Source organism: Sycon ciliatum, chromosome 9, assembly GCF_964019385.1.
Source record: "Sycon ciliatum chromosome 9, ocSycCili1.1, whole genome shotgun sequence".
In the NCBI taxonomy this organism is placed as follows: domain Eukaryota; kingdom Metazoa; phylum Porifera; class Calcarea; order Leucosolenida; family Sycettidae; genus Sycon; species Sycon ciliatum.
In genome coordinates this window covers 9,228,781-9,246,299 of record NC_088651.1, presented here as the reverse complement: position 1 = coordinate 9,246,299, position 17,519 = coordinate 9,228,781, and the positions used below count along the sequence as shown (strand labels likewise).

Sequence of the window (17,519 nt, the reverse complement as noted above, 5' to 3'; positions counted from 1 at the left end):
TTGAGTTATAGTGATTTGAAGTGCGCCAAGTTGGACTTTTGCTGGAAACAGAAATGAATGGGGGTGATGGGAGAATCGAGAACGACCGCACAGTCGAGTCAGTGCATGCAGTACAGTGTACAGATACAGTGCACACGCCTCGTCACTCGAACTGCGCGTACGAAATTGCATACTTTGGTATGCTGGCGCGGACAAATTCGCTCGTAGAGGAAGACGAAAGCGTCTCACCACCTTGTAATTTCACATGGCCAGTAGTTTTTCGACGCTGAAGACGATGGAATAGTCCGCGACGCTGCGACCCGACAAGAACAACCCGAAAATCATACCCTAAAAAAGCGCTGAGCGCAGAGCTCATCATGTGACCAAAGTTCAAAAAATTGAAAGTAAAATATTCCCTGACCCATATAGGGCAGAGCCTGTAATACCATTAACTTTCGTACTGCACATTGTGATTGTTGACAAGCAGCGCGCGGTGGATCAATATCAAACAAAGAAGTGGGTCACGATGAGTACTTACTGGGGATAATTGCGCGGCTTTGTCCCGGTCTCTCTGCATAGAACGAGCGCTCGGAACAGAATGTTGTCGAAGGCAAACCCATAGCCCGGCAAGACAGCAATGATTATGTACACAGGTTAGTGGTCGTCGAGCTGTGACTCCGTGCCAAAATCCGTCCACGTCCGCTACGGAATGCCGAATGCCGTTCGACCGAGTAACCACCGCTACACAACAGTGCTCGTACTTCGGCAAAATGTCCTTTCCACCATTCACGACGAAATGTTTCGGCATCTGGCTCGCGGAAGAAAGACATACTAGTACTAGTAGTAGTAGTAGTAGTAGTACTACTAGTAGTAGTGCGAAGCTCACAAGCACTCAGTCACAGCCCCATTCACACTGCACACTTACATCAGGTGCTCGCTGAATGCAGTGAAAACAAGGAAGAATAAACTGATGCTTGAGCATCATTTACATCGCTAACGACTATCCTACAGCATTGTAGGGCATAGGCATTAGTAGTACTTGTAGACGGTGTCAGGACTTACATGACTTGTGTCAGCTGTGACAAGTCTACCACGGTCTTCTCTCCACTGCTCCATCTCGTTAGGTCCCTGCGCACGCGACTACAAAGAGTTCACCCAGAAATTGAGTACTGGCTCCAGTAATGGCAGTATCTTGTTTTCCAGGCGCTTGTCGTCCCACGCAGTGCAGTCAGTGTTTATTTGGTTTGATTACAGTGGATAATGGAACAGGAAGGTTGTGTGGTGTTTGAGCTAGTCATTTTATAGCGTTTTGTCAAGAGCTCGTGCTAGTTCTGCGGGGAAGTGAAGACTCCTTGCGGCCATCACCGGACCGCGGAGTTGGAGGAGCCACTATCAATTGCCAGCTGCATTGTGCAGCATCGGCAGGTAAAGTTTACAATATTTTGTGTTTCCTGAACATACCACATTATGTACAGTGTATCCGGGAATACGTGCGCTGTTACCGCACTAGATAGAAAAGTGGGTCTACCTGGTCTACCCTCTTACTTAGACTAGCTGGCCGGGGGTGAGGATTCAGCATTATCGTTTTATAGATTTTTACTATTTTAACGAGTATTGCTTACGAACATGACGTGCATATTTTTCTGCTGTTCTACTGTCATGGACATGGAAATCCGGTCGCACGTCTAGCGGCCCCAGGGCGCTGGCCATGCAGCCATGGGTAAGCAGTACACACATGCATGACATTATTATGCTGGTCGCATCGGATCAACATGTGCACTGTTCTGTAGGCGCTGAGGGCGCCGGCTCCGGTCAATCGACTGAATTTCCATGTCCGCGACAGTACATCATATACTCGTATATACTAGATACTGTATCCAGATCAGGAACGCTGTTTCCCCATTGCAAGGCAAAGTTTTCCCCTGACCCTTGTACAAGACAACCCATTGTAAAACAGTTTTAATCGAGCCCCTCCTGTACAAGACAACATGAAACATTGATCGAGCTACAGGAGCTGGAAAAAACAAATCCAGACAAATCACATTCAAACGTTCCGCCTAGCTGCTGGCAGGGGAACATTGGACAGTCCGAGCATTTTGGTAGTCCATGGTCATTTGCTTTGTCTTGTAATAACTGGGAATCGAACCTGTGAGACAGCTAAAGGTGATTTTTATAATGAATTTTTCTACAAACGAATTGTCTCTTATCCGGATTTGCATACCGTATTTTCCCCATTAAAGGTACACGTCTCCATTACTAGTACGTCCCCAATTGTAGTACATGTTGGGTGTGGATCGAAAATATAAAAGGACACGTCTCTAATAATAGTACATGCCGGAATGATGTGATGGGCATTAGTGGGGTACAGATACCAGGGTCCACCTTACTTCGTTTTTCTTACCCGTTCATCATATTTGTGTCTTTGTACACTGATTCTTACCATGGTTTGGTGTATTTACAGCCGTACAGCATCATTATCATTAGTTGTTTGCCAGCCAACCCAGGCAATCAATCTTCCCAGAAACAATAAAAGTACACGTCTCCAATACTAGTACAGTCTCCTATAGTAGTACAGGTCTGACCACCTTTGAAAAAATAAAAGTACTGTTTATTTATTGGGGAAAATACGGTATACTACCGTTATACAAATGAGAGTCCTCTGGCTCAGTAGAGTGCTCAAATAGAGCTATCTTACACACATCACAGAGCACCACGCATCATTCGTTGCCTATGGGCATGAAACAATAAGTTACAACGAATGATGTGTGGTGCTCTGTGTCGTGTGTACTGCCATTACACAATGTACACATGGTGTCAGGGAATTTTAGATCTTTGTCTGCTAATGACGGTTGTTTTGTAACCTATGTCGTACTAACAACGTTAAATCTACACTAGTACACTCATGTCTCTCTAACCCGGACCTCAAAGTTACGGGTACCTACACTGTAGGTATAGCAGTCACTCTGTGGGTGGGTTTTAGTGGTAATATTACTACTCATGTTTTTGTGCAAATACTGATGTCATCTGCCAGATCTCTGGCCCTTCCCCATGCAAACGTATGTGATTGAGAGCTAGGGGCCGTCCGTACATACATGAATTTACTTAGAGACGTCTGACAGGCGTTTCTTGTGGGTGGGTTCTCCTGCAAGGCGTTTCTAAAAAAACATTTCTGAGTGCATGCACACCATACCCCGCGTGTACATGTATATGTGCATGATATGGCATTGCTACAGCTAGTAGTACATGTATATGTGCATGATATGGCATTGCTACAGCTAGTAGTACATGTATATGTGCATGATATGGCATTGCTACAGCTAGTAGTACAGGTAGGCGTTGAGACACACTACACTACACTGCACGCGTCAGGGACACATACCTGTTCACTATAAACATGATAACGAGTCAATTTTGAAAGGGTTCAAACAGGGACATGGACAAGGTTTCGCTATAAGTATCACGAAATTCGCTATATGCGAGTTTGTTATAAGTGGAGTCGACTGTACTGTATATGTGTGCATAGTATCAAGGGTATATATCCCCCGTTATGTGTGTGTGTGTGTGTGTGTGTGTGTGTGTGTGTGTGTGTGTGTGTGTGTGTGTGTGTGTGTGTGTGTGTGTGTGTGTGTGTGTGTGTGTGTGTGCACACACACACACACACATCCTGGAGCAGTGGAATGATGCCAGACCCCTGCCCATCAAGGACCGGATTGTGCAACGCCGTTTGGAATGGTTTGGCCACGTTATGCGCATGGATATGGAACGGACACCCCGGGTTGTTCTGTTCGGCTGCCGACCGGAGACCCGACCTGCATGCGGCCCACGAAAGCGCTGGCGAGACGCTCTGGGTCCGGATCTACAGCGATGTGACGTACAGGACTCTTGGCCAGAAGATACCCAGTCACGACCAGGGTGGAGGAACATCTACCGTGAGCTGGAACCAGCTTCGTCACCAGTGCGTAATGTGCAATGTCTTGTCTGCCGACGCGTATTTAGCAGGCCTTCGGACAAGCGCCGTCACAAGTGCTTGGATGAAAGGGCCAAGCCCATAGCAGAGCAGCGCGGTGCAGTGCAATGTCCCCAATGTCAACGGTGGCTACGCAGCCGTGGTGGGCTATCGCGGCATAAATGCACACCCCATGATCCTCAGCCCCGTGAAGACCATCCCCAAGCTATTGCAAGGGACTGTTGCGCAGCTCACTGCCCCACATGTGACCGCTGTTTCGCCAGACCGTCTGACAGATCACGACACAAATGCCACCGTAGTACGCATCGCCCGACTGCAGCAACACGATTGACATTTGAATGGTCCTGCCCCGACTGTGGCCGCCGTTTTCGCCGCGGGAGCGACCTCACCCGACACAGATGCCAGCGGCCTCCCTCCTCCCCGGTTCTCTCTTAAGGAGAGCCACGTGGCCCTTGTGGCAGTGCTGAACAGGAACAGGAACAGGTGTGTGTGTGTGTGTGTGTGTGTGTGTGTGTGTGTGTGTCTGTGTGTGTGTTCTTCTTTTCTAACCACTGCAGATGATTATGCTGAGCTGACTTACTACTATGGTGATAATTATGTACAATAGTCACTCCAAGAATACTCACCGCACCGCGCGCATCATGTTCGTGTGTGATCTATGTGCTGGCAAGGTGAGTGTGGTATGATACACTGCAGTGTGATGTCACCAATATCACTCTCTTTTACGAGAACTTACATGTAGAATCAGCTACACACCTCTGTGTATGTGTGTGTGTGTGTGTGTTTGTGTGTGTGTGTGTGTGTGTGTGTGCGTGTATCTGTGTGTGTGTGTGTGTTTTTGTTCCCTCTGGGGACGGTTTGAATTTTCCGAGCTCCCTCTGTTTGTGAAAGTATGGTATGCTGTGCTTGAGGAAATTCTAGCATGGTCGTTCTTCGGCGCTCCATTATTTGGCACTCCGTTCTTTGGCGCTCCGTTCTTTGGCGCTCCGTTCTTTGGCTCTCCGTTCTTTGGTGCTCCGTTCTTCGGCGCTCCGTTCTTCGGCGCTCCGTTCTTCGGCGCTCCGTTCTCCGGCGCTCCGTTCTTCGGCGCTCCGTTCTTCGGCGCTTCGTTCTTCGGCGCTCCGTTCTTCGGCGCTCCGTTCTTCGGCGCTCCGTTCTTCGGCGCTCCGTTCTTCGGCGCTCCGTTCTTCGGCGCTCCGTTCTTCGGCGCTCCGTTCTTCGGCGCTCTGTTCTTCGGCGCTCCGTTCTTCGGCGCTCCGCTCTTCGGCGCTCCGCTCTTCGGCGCTCCGTTCTTCGGCACTCCGTTCTTTGGCGCTCCGCTCTTCGGCGCTCCGCTCTTTGGCACTCCGTTCTTTGTCCGTTTTTTTTGTGCCTGTCAGTACTGTAGAGTGTAGAGTGGCACTAACTCACTGGTAGCCTGTTCAGTTTATTTGGATGTTGCTCAGTAAGCCCATTGCGCAGTGACATTATTTGCACCATAAGCATCCCCCTGGGCATGGTCGTCTAGCTGGGGTGTTTGAACAGTGCATTGCTGATCCCAGCGTACTCACATGCATTACTCATCATACCTTCCATATTTGGCAATGCACAATGGGCTTATTCACCACTGTGTGCTTGTGGTGTATGCAGTACAGTGGTGGCTAATGAAACTCGTTATCATGAATAAGATAGCGCTGGCCACTGTACCACTATACCATTGTGCACAGCCGTAGCACACTGATAGTCCAACAGTGCACTGCTCCAGGAAATCCCAGCGTGCGTGTCTAGTTTGCGCCCTGCACCAGTGCCCAGCCCAGTGGCAGTGTTCACAGGTCAAGGGCTGTACAGGGCCCGGTGTGTACTGGACTCACACGATCGGATTGCATTGTGCAGCTTTGCACAACGTCTGTAGGCTGTGAACTTGGACGCAGTGCTGCCAGTATTTCATTAAGGGGGGGGGGGATTTCCCCTGGCCAATGCTCTACCTACACAGCTGCAGTACAGTAACCGTGACGCGCTCTCTACGTCTGTTCACGTAGCTGTGTCTATCTTCTGCTTGCAGGGATATCCCGAAGTGGTTGAAGAGTATGCTACTGACTCGAGCACGACAGAGAATCAGCACTGCTTCTATCTGTTCGAGTGGGCCACCTCGAATGTCTGTAACAAGGCTGCCGCCGGTCGACTCATTGTCTGCAAGCCCACAGGCCTTGGAGCAGGCAGCATCTTCTTGATTGTGTAAGTTACAAAGTCAGTGCTCAGCAGCAGCAGCATCTCAAACAATTGTGTTTTTCTTCACCTGAGCCATGGCCGTGCAGGTGTGCTCATAGCAAGCTGCAGCTCGTGTCACGATTAGTGTACAGTGCTGCAGCTCAATGAGTGTCGTGCTGATTCTGTTGTTCTTGCTACTGCTACTGTTGCTGCTGCTGCTGCGGTGGCGGCTGTTATCATTGGCAGTGCTGCTGCTGTTGCAGTTGTTGTTGTCGTTGGTGGTGGTACTGATGCTGGTGTTGTGCGCTGCAACTGTTGTCGCTATTGCGGCTGTTTTTGGTGGTGCTGTTGTGGTTGCTCCGGTTGTTATTGTAACTGCTGCTGGAGTTGCTGCTGCTTCTGCTGTTGCTGTTGTGTTTCCTAAGGCGGGTTGTGCCGGAGTTCTTAGTTGTTACTTTTGGGTGTGTCTGTGTGGGTTTGTGTGTGTGAGGTGGGGGGGGGGGGGGGGTGTGGGGGGGGGGGGGTGTTTGTGTGTGTGCGGGGGAGAGGGGGGGGGTGTTTGTGTGTGTGTGTGTGCGGGGGGGGGGGGGTGTTTGTGTGTGTGTGCGGGGGGGGGGGGGGTGTTTGTGTGTGTGTGTGCGGGGGGGGGGGGGGGTGTTTGTGTGTGTGTGCGGGGTGGAGGGGGGGGGGTGTTTGTGTGTGTGTGCGGGGGGGGGGGGGGGGTGTTTGTGTGTGTACATGATACGTGTATGTAGCTGGGTTCTCACAGACTTGACTGTGACCTGCTCTCGTTCTGCTCTCTGTTCTGCTCACTGCTCTGCTCTCTGTATCCAGGCTGCTGAGCGTGGGTGTTGCCTACGTTATCCTCGGTTTTATCTTCAACCGCTTTGTTCGTGGAGCTAAGGGCAATGAGCAGTTTCCTAACTACTCGTTCTGGATCACGTGTGGAGACCGCATATCTGTAAGTAAATCAATGCATTGGTTGCCTGCTGCTGCTGCTGCTGCTGCGATCCTTATTAATTAATGTTGTGCTTTAGTCCTGGTTGCTTCTCGTACGAATACAGCTGTAGACTGGCAGAGATTGTCAACATAGCGCTGCTGTTGCTGCTGCTGTTGCTGCTGCTACTGTTGCTGCTGCTGTTGCTGCTGCTATTGCTGCTGCTACTGCTGCTGCTGCTTCTACTGCTGCTGCTATTGCTGCTATTGCTGCTGCTACTGGTGTTGCTGCTATTGCTGCTGCTGCTGCTGCTGCTGCAGGCCAGGCTAAAATTAGTGGCGGTCAATTCATCAGCCTTGCAAGCTGTTGAATGGTGTAACCCGAACACAAGTTGCTATGACTAACATAGTGTGTTCGCTATCATCGCGTCAGCAATGGGCATATGGAGGGAAGGTTGATGCCGGGGGGATTACAACGTGCATGTACATATATGCTGGAGTAGACTGGCGACGGGAGACACACACTGTATTGGCACAGCCCATTCCTTATGCTGCACCATTTTTGCTGAGCGGTCTTTGACCTCCTTCCTGTTGGTCCGTTTGCTTCGCTTTTGCTGATTCAGGACGGCTGCGATGTCTTGTGTCGGAGTAAGCCACCTTCCATTCAAATGAAATATATTCCATCGGTGAGTCCTGTCATCTTGCTGTGCTGCTCTTCTCTCGTCCTTTTCTGTTGCTAGTCTTAGCAAGAATACATGCATGTATGAACAGTACACAAAACCAAGAGTGTGCATCTCTGATGGGTTGCTGTCACGGCCAACTTCCAAGATTTCATCATTTTAGTCATGTAGTGCGTACAAGCAGGATTCAAGCAGGTTTCTTTCAGCACAACTGCAGCTCAGTTGTACGCACTACGCCCGCCTCAAATCTGCACCGAATATGATGTAATCGCGGAAGTTCGCCGTGACAGACACCCGTGCAGAGCAAGTCACAAGCTGCACACTCTGAGTTTCCTGTACACTTGATAAAAGCTGCCAAGGCTGCGCACTTCTGCATACAAGGGTCTTTCACCGTTGGCCGATCCCCATAGCAAACCCATACGGCGTTGCACGCTCTCTGGCACTTCTATACTCTCGGTGATTTCGTAACTCAATGGGTACATAACTTTCAAGAGTGTGCAGCTACACATAAACTTCTGCCAAAATATGAGTTCCGGAATTGCGTCATTTTCGCTATATAATCCGCTTGACTTTACACAAAGCTGCTTTGTGTACTGCCCACCTGACATCTTGTACTTCCTCGGCAAACCAAAACTTCGTGACTTTTCTATTCACATATTCTAAGGGGTTACTGTGCTCAAGAAATGTTGTTCAGTGGACCAAAACACATTTCAACAAGGGTGCAAAAGAAATTAGCGTCATTTGAGTGTCACTCTGGGCCACAGTCGCTTTATTCGCTTCCATGTAATTGGGCTTATTGCCCGTTTGGTATTGCGAATTCAAATAAAAAGAACAACAACAACAACAACAGTCACTCGACTCCACTTATAACGAACTCTCACATAGCGAATTTCGTGACATAGCGAACCCTTGTCCATGTCGCTGTTTGAGCCCATACAAAATTGACCCTTTACAGCCCGCCGTTAACACGCATGCACTCGCTATTGCAGACCAGTGGAGAGCACACATCATATGGAGGATTCATGGAGTGCTGGGCAACCGAATCTGGCATGTGATAATCATGTAGGATAGTCCACGCACGAGGTGCAGCCCATGAAATGGGCACCCATGAACTGGGCGGAGTGTGGACGGCCTGTATGATAGTGTGTATGTATGTCCACGCACAAAGTGCAGCCCATGAGATGGGCGCCCATGAAATGGACGGAGTGTGGACGGCCCACGCACACGAGGTGCAGCCCATGAATGGGCACCCATGAACTGGGCGGAGTGTGGACGGCCTGTATGATAGTGTGTATGTATGTCCACGCACAAAGTGCAGCCCATGAGATGGGCGCCCATGAAATGGACGGAGTGTGGACGGCCCACGCACGAAGTGCAATGCCCGTTAGGAGGCAGGAGTGTGGGAGTATGAGTGTGATGGCCGAAGGCCGTGATAATTGCCAGATGAGAGGAGATAGCTGGCCCAGCACTCCTATTTATTTTCGTCTTGTATGAATTATGATACCTGTGTTGAATCAAGGATATCAATATTATTCATAGATGGGAAGAGGTGGGTGGGTGAGAAAGGAACAAACCGGTGTTCTTCTCACTACCCAAGCAAAGCAAATATGAAGTAGCAATACGGCCAGCGCGAAGTATGGTGTATGCGTTACGGGTTCAAGCTCCGATGTGTGCTGCAGCCGCATATGGCTGGTTGGCTGGCGAGTTCAGGTGAGTTCCGGCGTACGCATGTTACATGCCACCACAGCGTGCATGTACGTGTTACTTGACATGCATCAATGAATAGCGTGGGATCTGCGGGCTCTTTGGAAGCCGCTGGAGCGCGTGTGAAGTGGTGGCTTGTGCAATGTGTTAACCTACATTACCGCAAGCTCTAATGTGCTATTAACACGCATGCACTCGCTATTGCAGACCAGTGGAGAGCACACATCATATGGAGGATTCATGGAGTGCTGGGCAACCGAATCTGGCATGTGATAATCATGTAGGATAGTCCACGCACGAGGTGCAGCCCATGAAATGGGCACCCATGAACTGGGCGGAGTGTGGACGGCCTGTATGATAGTGTGTATGTATGTCCACGCACAAAGTGCAGCCCATGAGATGGGCGCCCATGAAATGGACGGAGTGTGGACGGCCCACGCACACGAGGTGCAGCCCATGAATGGGCACCCATGAACTGGGCGGAGTGTGGACGGCCTGTATGATAGTGTGTATGTATGTCCACGCACAAAGTGCAGCCCATGAGATGGGCGCCCATGAAATGGACGGAGTGTGGACGGCCCACGCACGAAGTGCAATGCCCGTTAGGAGGCAGGAGTGTGGGAGTATGAGTGTGATGGCCGAAGGCCGTGATAATTGCCAGATGAGAGGAGATAGCTGGCCCATGGTTGCCCAGCCTCCATGCTAAGTTGTGACACATTGCAATGCACGTGAATGACACCGTTGTTGCTATCAGCGCAGTTTGTCAGCACAATCCTAGCAGAGCAAGTTGCTGTGCTGTTCCAAACGGTCAGCCGTGTGGGTACGTGCATGGGTGCGAGTTGCGTGCCCGCGTGGCGGGTTCTTACATACCTCCATGCGTTGTGTGATGCGCTTGTACCTCTGATAGCTTTTGGGTCAACTGCGCCATGTCTGTGTCGGTTGTCCTGATGTAGCGCAAGACGCTGTCGCTTCTCCATCGGCCCATTGCCCTGATTAGCCAGTCCGGGGTACCCGCCATGGCTGCAGTTGTGGCGGCACCGATGCGGAACGAATGACCAGCGTAATCGCGTGAATTGGGTGTTCCCGTGAGTGGGAGAAGCTGTCAGAGCTTTTCTGTCAGTGCCTGCCTGGTCAGCGGTCTCCCAGGGCGGTAGCGGAAGAGTGCGTCAGTGGCGTCAGACGGACAGACTGTAAAATATGCCAGGAGGGCGGCAACCGGGCAAGGTTGTGAAGTGGTACTACCGATTATCTGCATGGCCCTGACGAAGTTGGTCCGTCTTCGATTGCTTGATGTGGAAGCGGATATATGTGCGTCCTTAAGTGACATCCAGAGTCACATCCTGGCGCGTGGCATGAGTGGCAGGGTCAAACCCGGCTGGAGGCGCAGTGAATTCAGCGCATCGAAGAGATCTGAAGAAGGCGAGCACCATTGCCGCCTTGAGCATGCCCTTGTCCTGCTGGTGACGCCGTTGGTCCAGGCTGAGTTGGTTGAGGAGCTTCCGCAGCAAATCAATGGTGATTGGGAGGCGAGTGCGCTGGATTGCCGGGTCAGTCGCCGTCCTCTTGATGCCTCGCATAACACGTGGCGGCAGCAATGCATTCATCGTTGGATCTCGGAATCCGGCTTCGAGATGCATGTTGCGTACTGCGGCCATGTAGACATGAATTGTCTGTGGTTGAACCGATTGTGTGAGGTGTGCTGCGAAGCAGCTGGGCATCGTGTCTGTAGCCGGCATGGGCGTCCATCTCTGCAACGCACAGAATTGCGTAAATTTCCTTTCGCCAGTGGCGTACGTGCGCCGTGTTGTCGGGGCGATTGCCATGGCTGCCAGGTCGGCGACCTCCTGCATCAGTCCAGGAGAGGGAGGCGGATTGCAGTGTCCGGGGCTTGCTGTGCCGATGGTGCCAGCTGCTGGAATGCCTGTCAGAGTGATACAGAAATAGGGCTTGGCGCGGCTAAACCTCTTGTTGATATCCCATAAGCGCCGCGTAAATGTTCTGCCTGGTACGACGACGCTCGACGCAAAGGAGAGTTTCCCCAGGAAGTGATCGAGTTTGCGTTGCGTGGTCTGGGTGCAGCGTGACAGCTCGCTGAGGAGCTCGCGGAGGTCCGTCGGTTTGTCGTCTGGGAGACGGGCTTCCATGCGCACCGTGTCCAGCACAATTCCGAGGAGGGCAGTAATGTGTGAAAGCGGACAGTGTTCAGGGGAGTGGAAGTCGGCTTACTTTTTCTCAGTGGGCTTCGAAGTCTTCTCGTGGCTATCTGCAGGGCGCTGCCACCTGAAGCGGGTGGTGCTGGTGCAGGATGTGGCGGCATGTCCTTTGTCTTCACATGAGCTGCAGGCGTAAAGACGGTCGCAGGGTGTGCGGGAACAGGGCCTGCCGCGGTTGAAGTTAAAACAGACTTGGCGGGTGCTGCCCGCCACTGATGGAAAGGGCTGCGCGTGTTGAGCTGCGGCATGTGGGCAGGCAGCGGTCGCGGCTGTTTTGGAGCGTGCATTTGGTGCATGACAGACGGGGAGAGCGGAGTAGGCGAATACTCCACAGCGTCTGATTGATCACGTCCCAGCGCAGTGCCATGCTGGCGGTGTGTTGGCGAAATGCTCGATCATAGTTCAGCACAGGAGACGTCTGCATGACAGACGGGGAGAGCGGAGTAGGCGAATACTCCACAGCGTCTGATTGATCACGTCGCAGCGCAGTGCCATGCTGGCAGTGTGTTGGCGAAATGCTCGATCATAGTTCCGCACAGCAGACGTCTGCATGACAGACGGGGAGAGCGGAGTAGGCGAATACTCCACAGCGTCTGATTGATCACGTCGCAGCGCAGTGCCATGCTGGCGGGGTGTTGGCGAAATGCTCGATCATAGTTCAGCACAGCAGACGTCGTGAACTGTTGGTTCGCAGTACAAAGTATGTGCTGGTAGCAGACGAGCTCATGAGCTCGGTCAGGACGAGCAAGAACGACGATGCCCATGTAGATCGTCCAGGCCTCCAGCCAAGCCGAGAAGTCGTTGATCGCGCGCGTGTGCTTTGCGCTGAGGTTGAGCGAGAGCTGAGCCATGTCGCCGCCAGCTGTAACCAGTTGTATTGGCTCCTGTCCCTGGGAGCTGAAATTTTCCAGCAAGAGTTCCTCAAGTTCCACAAACTCTCCGCGCTGGATTTTTTCAATCGCGCGACGTGGCGGTGTGGGTAGAACCGAGGGCTTGGAGAGAACTGGAGGTCCTGGCAAAGTCGGGGTTCCGATAGAACTGGAAGTTCCGGGCAGGATAGGTCCGGAGCTTGACGCTCGGAGCGTGGGAGCGATCTTTCGGGTGCGGAGCACGCGCGTGGGAGAGATCGGCTTCCAGATCAGACTCAGCACTGTCTGTTCTCCAGGCGTTCCACACGTTCGAGAAGAGAGTGGAGGGCGTTCATCTTCATAACGGCTGAGGAAATGATGTCCGGGGAGAGCAATGAGGGCTCGTCCTGCATAGACGCGTCGGTGCCTGGAGCGGGGTCAGAAGTCTGAACTAGCTGCTGACGGTGTGTCGGAGGCATCAGGCGCGAAGGCGCGCATGCCGTCAGTCCGCGCGTATGGCGAGGTCGAAGCCCTACCCGAGCGGCGACGGGTAACCTCGACGGCATACCCGCGGCCGCGTCCACGTCTGCTTCCTCGTACAGAGCCTCGTGGCATGGTGAAAGAGAGAGAAAGGGAGTGAGAAAGGAGAAAGGAACAAACCGGTGTTCTTCTCACTACCCAAGCAAAGCAAATATGAAGTAGCAATACGGCCAGCGCGAAGTATGGTGTATGCGTTACGGGTTCAAGCTCCGATGTGTGCTGCAGCCGCATATGGCTGGTTGGCTGGCGAGTTCAGGTGAGTTCCGGCGTACGCATGTTACATGCCACCACAGCGTGCATGTACGTGTTACTTGACATGCATCAATGAATAGCGTGGGATCTGCGGGCTCTTTGGAAGCCGCTGGAGCGCGTGTGAAGTGGTGGCTTGTGCAATGTGTTAACCTACATTACCGCAAGCTCTAATGTGCTATTTTCGTTGACAACAAACCGAATCTTGTAAGTTGTAGTGCCGCATGAAAATCAAGTGTACTCATACTGGCATTAGTCGCATATCAGTCAATCCGATTCATGACCTGCTGCTTTTACAGAGTGACTGCATCTCTGTTATAACAAACTTTGGCTATAAAGAACTAAGTCTCCTGTGCAAAGGTGTGCATTATATCAGGAGTCAGCTGTAATTTTTAAAATTCTGAAAATGAGTCGTGCCTGCAATGCAACCCGTAGTTGTGACTATTATAATGTTTGTTTTCACAGTGGCCATTGGACAATAACAGAGGTTGTTGTAGTCGTTGCATCATCATCGTCGTTGTTGTTGTTATTCAAATCTTTATTCTCACGATAGCCAGTGGCCAATAAGAGGTATTGTTGTTGTTGTTGTTGTTGTTGTTGTTGTTGTTGTTGTTGTTGTTGTTGTTGTTGTTGTTGTTGTTGTTGTTGTTGTTGTTGTTGTAGTTGTTGTTGTTGTTGTTGTTGTTGTTGTTGTTGTTGTTGTTGTTGTTGCTGTTGTTGTTGTTGTTGTTGTTGTTGTTGTTGTTGTTGTTGTTGTTGTTGTTGTTGTTGTTGTTGTTGTTGTTGTTGTTGTTGTTGTTGTTGTTGTTGTTGTTGTTGTTGTTGTTGTTGTTGATGTTGTTGTTGTTGTTGTTGTTGTTGTTGTTGTTGTTGTTGTTGTTGATGTTGTTGTTGTTGGTTTTGCTGCTACCCCTGGCCTTTACGGTGCTGCTGCTGCTGCTGCTGCTGATGCTAGTGGCGGTGGTTGTGGCAGTGAGGGTATTTCAAATCTTTATTTTCATGATGGTTGTTGGTGGTGCTGGTGGTGTTGTTGTTTACATTTTGTTAATCTTGTTGTCGTCGTCGTCATTGTCTTCATCGTCGTTAATTTTACTCTAACGATAACAATTATTGATTAAAGTGCCTAAATCGTGTGTACACGTACGTGTGTGTGTGTGTGTGTGTGTGTGTGTGTGTGTGTGTGTGCGTGCGTGTGTGTGTGTGTTTTTATTGCTTTATCTGTGCGTTTTCCAGGTTGGTCGTGGTGACCATCAACTGGACCTATCAGAAGATGAGCTGGCGTAGTGCAAGCAGCTGTATGATGATTCCCGTCTGTGTGCGTGTGTGCGTGTGTATGTGTGTATGTGCACGCTTGCCACCACTACCACCATTATCGGCAACATATCACCACTATCGCTTCTGCTGTTACAACCTTGCTGCATCGCCTGTGTTTCGCCCAGCGCCACATTGCCTGCTAGCTTAGTGGCTATGCTATGTTGGTGTTTGTTGTGGTCTTGTGCAAGTGCTTCACCGCCACCGCCACCACCACCATGGCTGTGTGTGTGTGCGTGTGTGCGTGTGTGTGTGTGTGTGTGTGCGTGCGTGGGTGTGTGTGTGTGTGTGTGTGTGTGTGTGTGTGTGTGTGTGTGTGTGTGTGTGTGTGTGTGTGTATATCCGCCATGCAATAGCTCACCATCTGCCGAGTGGTGACGTTGCACCGCCTAGCAGCAGGATCAGCAGCAGCACCACTGGGCCAGGTGATGGTGAACACCAGCTCAATGCTGAGCTTTCAGCGCTTGCCCCCCCCCCCCCCCCACTACTACCGGTATCCACGCTAGTACTGCTGCTGCTGCCTTTGGTTTCAATGGTTACTGTCGCCATTGCTGCTGCTTCTGTTGCCGTTGAAGTTGTGAACGATGTGAGCTTCATCTTTTCTTCCTTTTTTTCTTTTTAAATCATGCACTATTTATAAAAATGTGTTGAGTCAGTAATGGTCACGCATACACCGTACAATTATAATAATTCATCCGTTTCCAAGAAGTATACAATACAATTACGCCGGGCAAGACTTTGTCCCCCTTTCAAGTATCCTGCACGCCTGCTCCATCTCCCGCCGTTGATTGGTTGCCCGCTCCTGTGAAGGTCTCTGTCATAGTCTACACCCTGTGTAGTATGAAGGGAGACACATTACTAGATGTCTGCTACTAGTCACTGCTAGCCACTGCTAGTGCTAGTCTGCTCACACTGCATCCCGGTTGGGAGCAGGAGCAGGTGCAGCGTGTGAATGTATGTGACTTTTTTAAGTTTGCTTGACTTTACTTGGCGCATTCGAACAGAATTGCAGCACCCAGGCCTGCAGTCTGCTCGGATCTTTTCCTCGTCTTTCCCGCTGCTTCTCTCGTTTATTGGCCAATTTTGTTTAGGATACAATGGCATCACCCTGATCCTCCCCCTGTCCGCTGGGTTGTGCCACGGCACATTGCTGTACTGGTACATTGCTGTACTGGCGCATTGCTGTACTGGCACATTGCTGTACTGGTACATTGCTGTACTGGTACATTGCTGTACTGGTACATTGCTGTACTGGTACATTGCTGTACTGGCACATTGCTGTACTGGCACATTGCTGTACTGGTACATTGCTGTACTGGCACATTGCTGTACTGGCACATTGCTGTACTGGTACATTGCTGTACTGGCACATTGCTGTACTGGCGGGTACATTGCTGTACTGGTACATTGTTGTACTGGTACATTGCTGTACTGATACATTGCTGTACTGGTACATTGCTGTACTGGTACATTGCTGTACTGGTACATTGCTGTACTGGTACATTGCTGTACTGGTACAATGCTGTACTGGCACATTGCTGTACTGGTACATTGCTGTACTGGCACATTGCTGTACTGGTACATTGCTGTTCTGGCGGGTACATTGCTGTACTGGTACATTGCTGTACTGGTACATTGCTGTACCGGTACATTGCTGTACTGGTACATTGCTGTACTGGTACAATGCTGTACTGGTACATTGCCGCACTGGTACATTGCTGTACATGCACTGTTACATTGCTGTACTGGTTCGTTCTCTTCTTTTTCTCCTTTCTCTGACACCAGGCCATGGAGGCATCATGTCGCCACTGTCACTGGTTTTCAGATACAATGTTCTCTTGGTAGTATCCTATACTCGGTACCCAGTACCCGGTACATACAGGCAGCCATGGCTCTTTGTCTTTTCCTTTGTTTTTGTTAGTTTTGAAGTGAATACTTTAGATTATTAATTTTGTACTGCTATTGAAGTGCAATAGTTTCCAGTGAATAGTTACCATGGCAACAGTGGCGTGAACTAAAGCGGGATTCACAGAAGCTTTTTTGCGATGCGACACGCGATGCGACAGGCGCGAAACCGGGAAAACCCCAAATCGCAGCCATGTCGCACCCCACGCAACTGACGCAACTGGGCCATCGCACGCGCATGCCATCGCAGAAGTTGAGCTTGGCTCAACTTTTGCGATGCGATGCGATGCGACAAGCGATTTGGTGTACGGATTTTGACCTTTTCTACAGCAAAGTTGTACAACGGTGCAAGAGTTGCCTTTAAATTTTTACAAGTTGTGTCAAACCGCGCGAATATCATGGTGACGTACCCAAATCAGCAAAACTTTGTCGCATCGCTGACTTCTTCTGTGAATGGTAATTGGTATTTCGCGAGTTCGCATCGCACGCATCCATCGCAGATCACGTCGCGCGATCGCATGGCGTGTCGCATCGCAAAAAAGCTTCTGTGAATCCCGCTTTACTGTTGTCTACGCTACGCTGTAGTGACCTCATTGATGTCGGTTTGCTGTGCAACGCAGCAGGTGTACCGTGTAGAGTCTACGAGTCGTACTCGTACAGACTCGAGGTGAAGCCAACGAGGTGAAGCCAACGTCTTTTATGAGTTTTATTATTGCACAGAGGCAGTATGCTTAGGTTCTGCGAAAGTGCTCAATACCTGATTCAGGCAGAGCGGCGTACACAAAGGCACACAATGAAAACCTTTGGCAAATTCCGTTGTTGTCTGATGATTGGTTCAGCCATGAAACTCTGAGTCACAACGGAATTTGCCCAATGTTTTCATTGTGTGCCTTTGAGTTTTATTATTATACATTTTTTAAATTGTGTATTAAGGGGGTTCGGGACAGTTAGGCCCAAAAAATTTATTTCAACATCAGCAAAATCTGACATCAGGTTTGAA

General features: G+C 50.5%; 1 protein-coding gene across 1 annotated transcript; it reads left to right on the top strand.

Annotated features, from left to right (window-relative positions):
• Positions 1–1,180: 1,180 nt before the first annotated feature.
• LOC135824621 (cation-dependent mannose-6-phosphate receptor-like) lies at positions 1,181–16,563 on the top strand. Its single transcript, XM_065337353.1, has 6 exons — positions 1,181–1,404; positions 4,504–4,617; positions 5,988–6,160; positions 6,968–7,094; positions 7,693–7,755; positions 14,537–16,563. Exons 2-6 carry the CDS (start codon positions 4,531–4,533, stop codon positions 14,585–14,587), a joined length of 501 nt encoding a protein of 166 aa, XP_065193425.1. The 5' UTR covers positions 1,181–1,404; positions 4,504–4,530; the 3' UTR covers positions 14,588–16,563.
• The last annotated feature ends 956 nt before the right edge of the window (positions 16,564–17,519 follow it).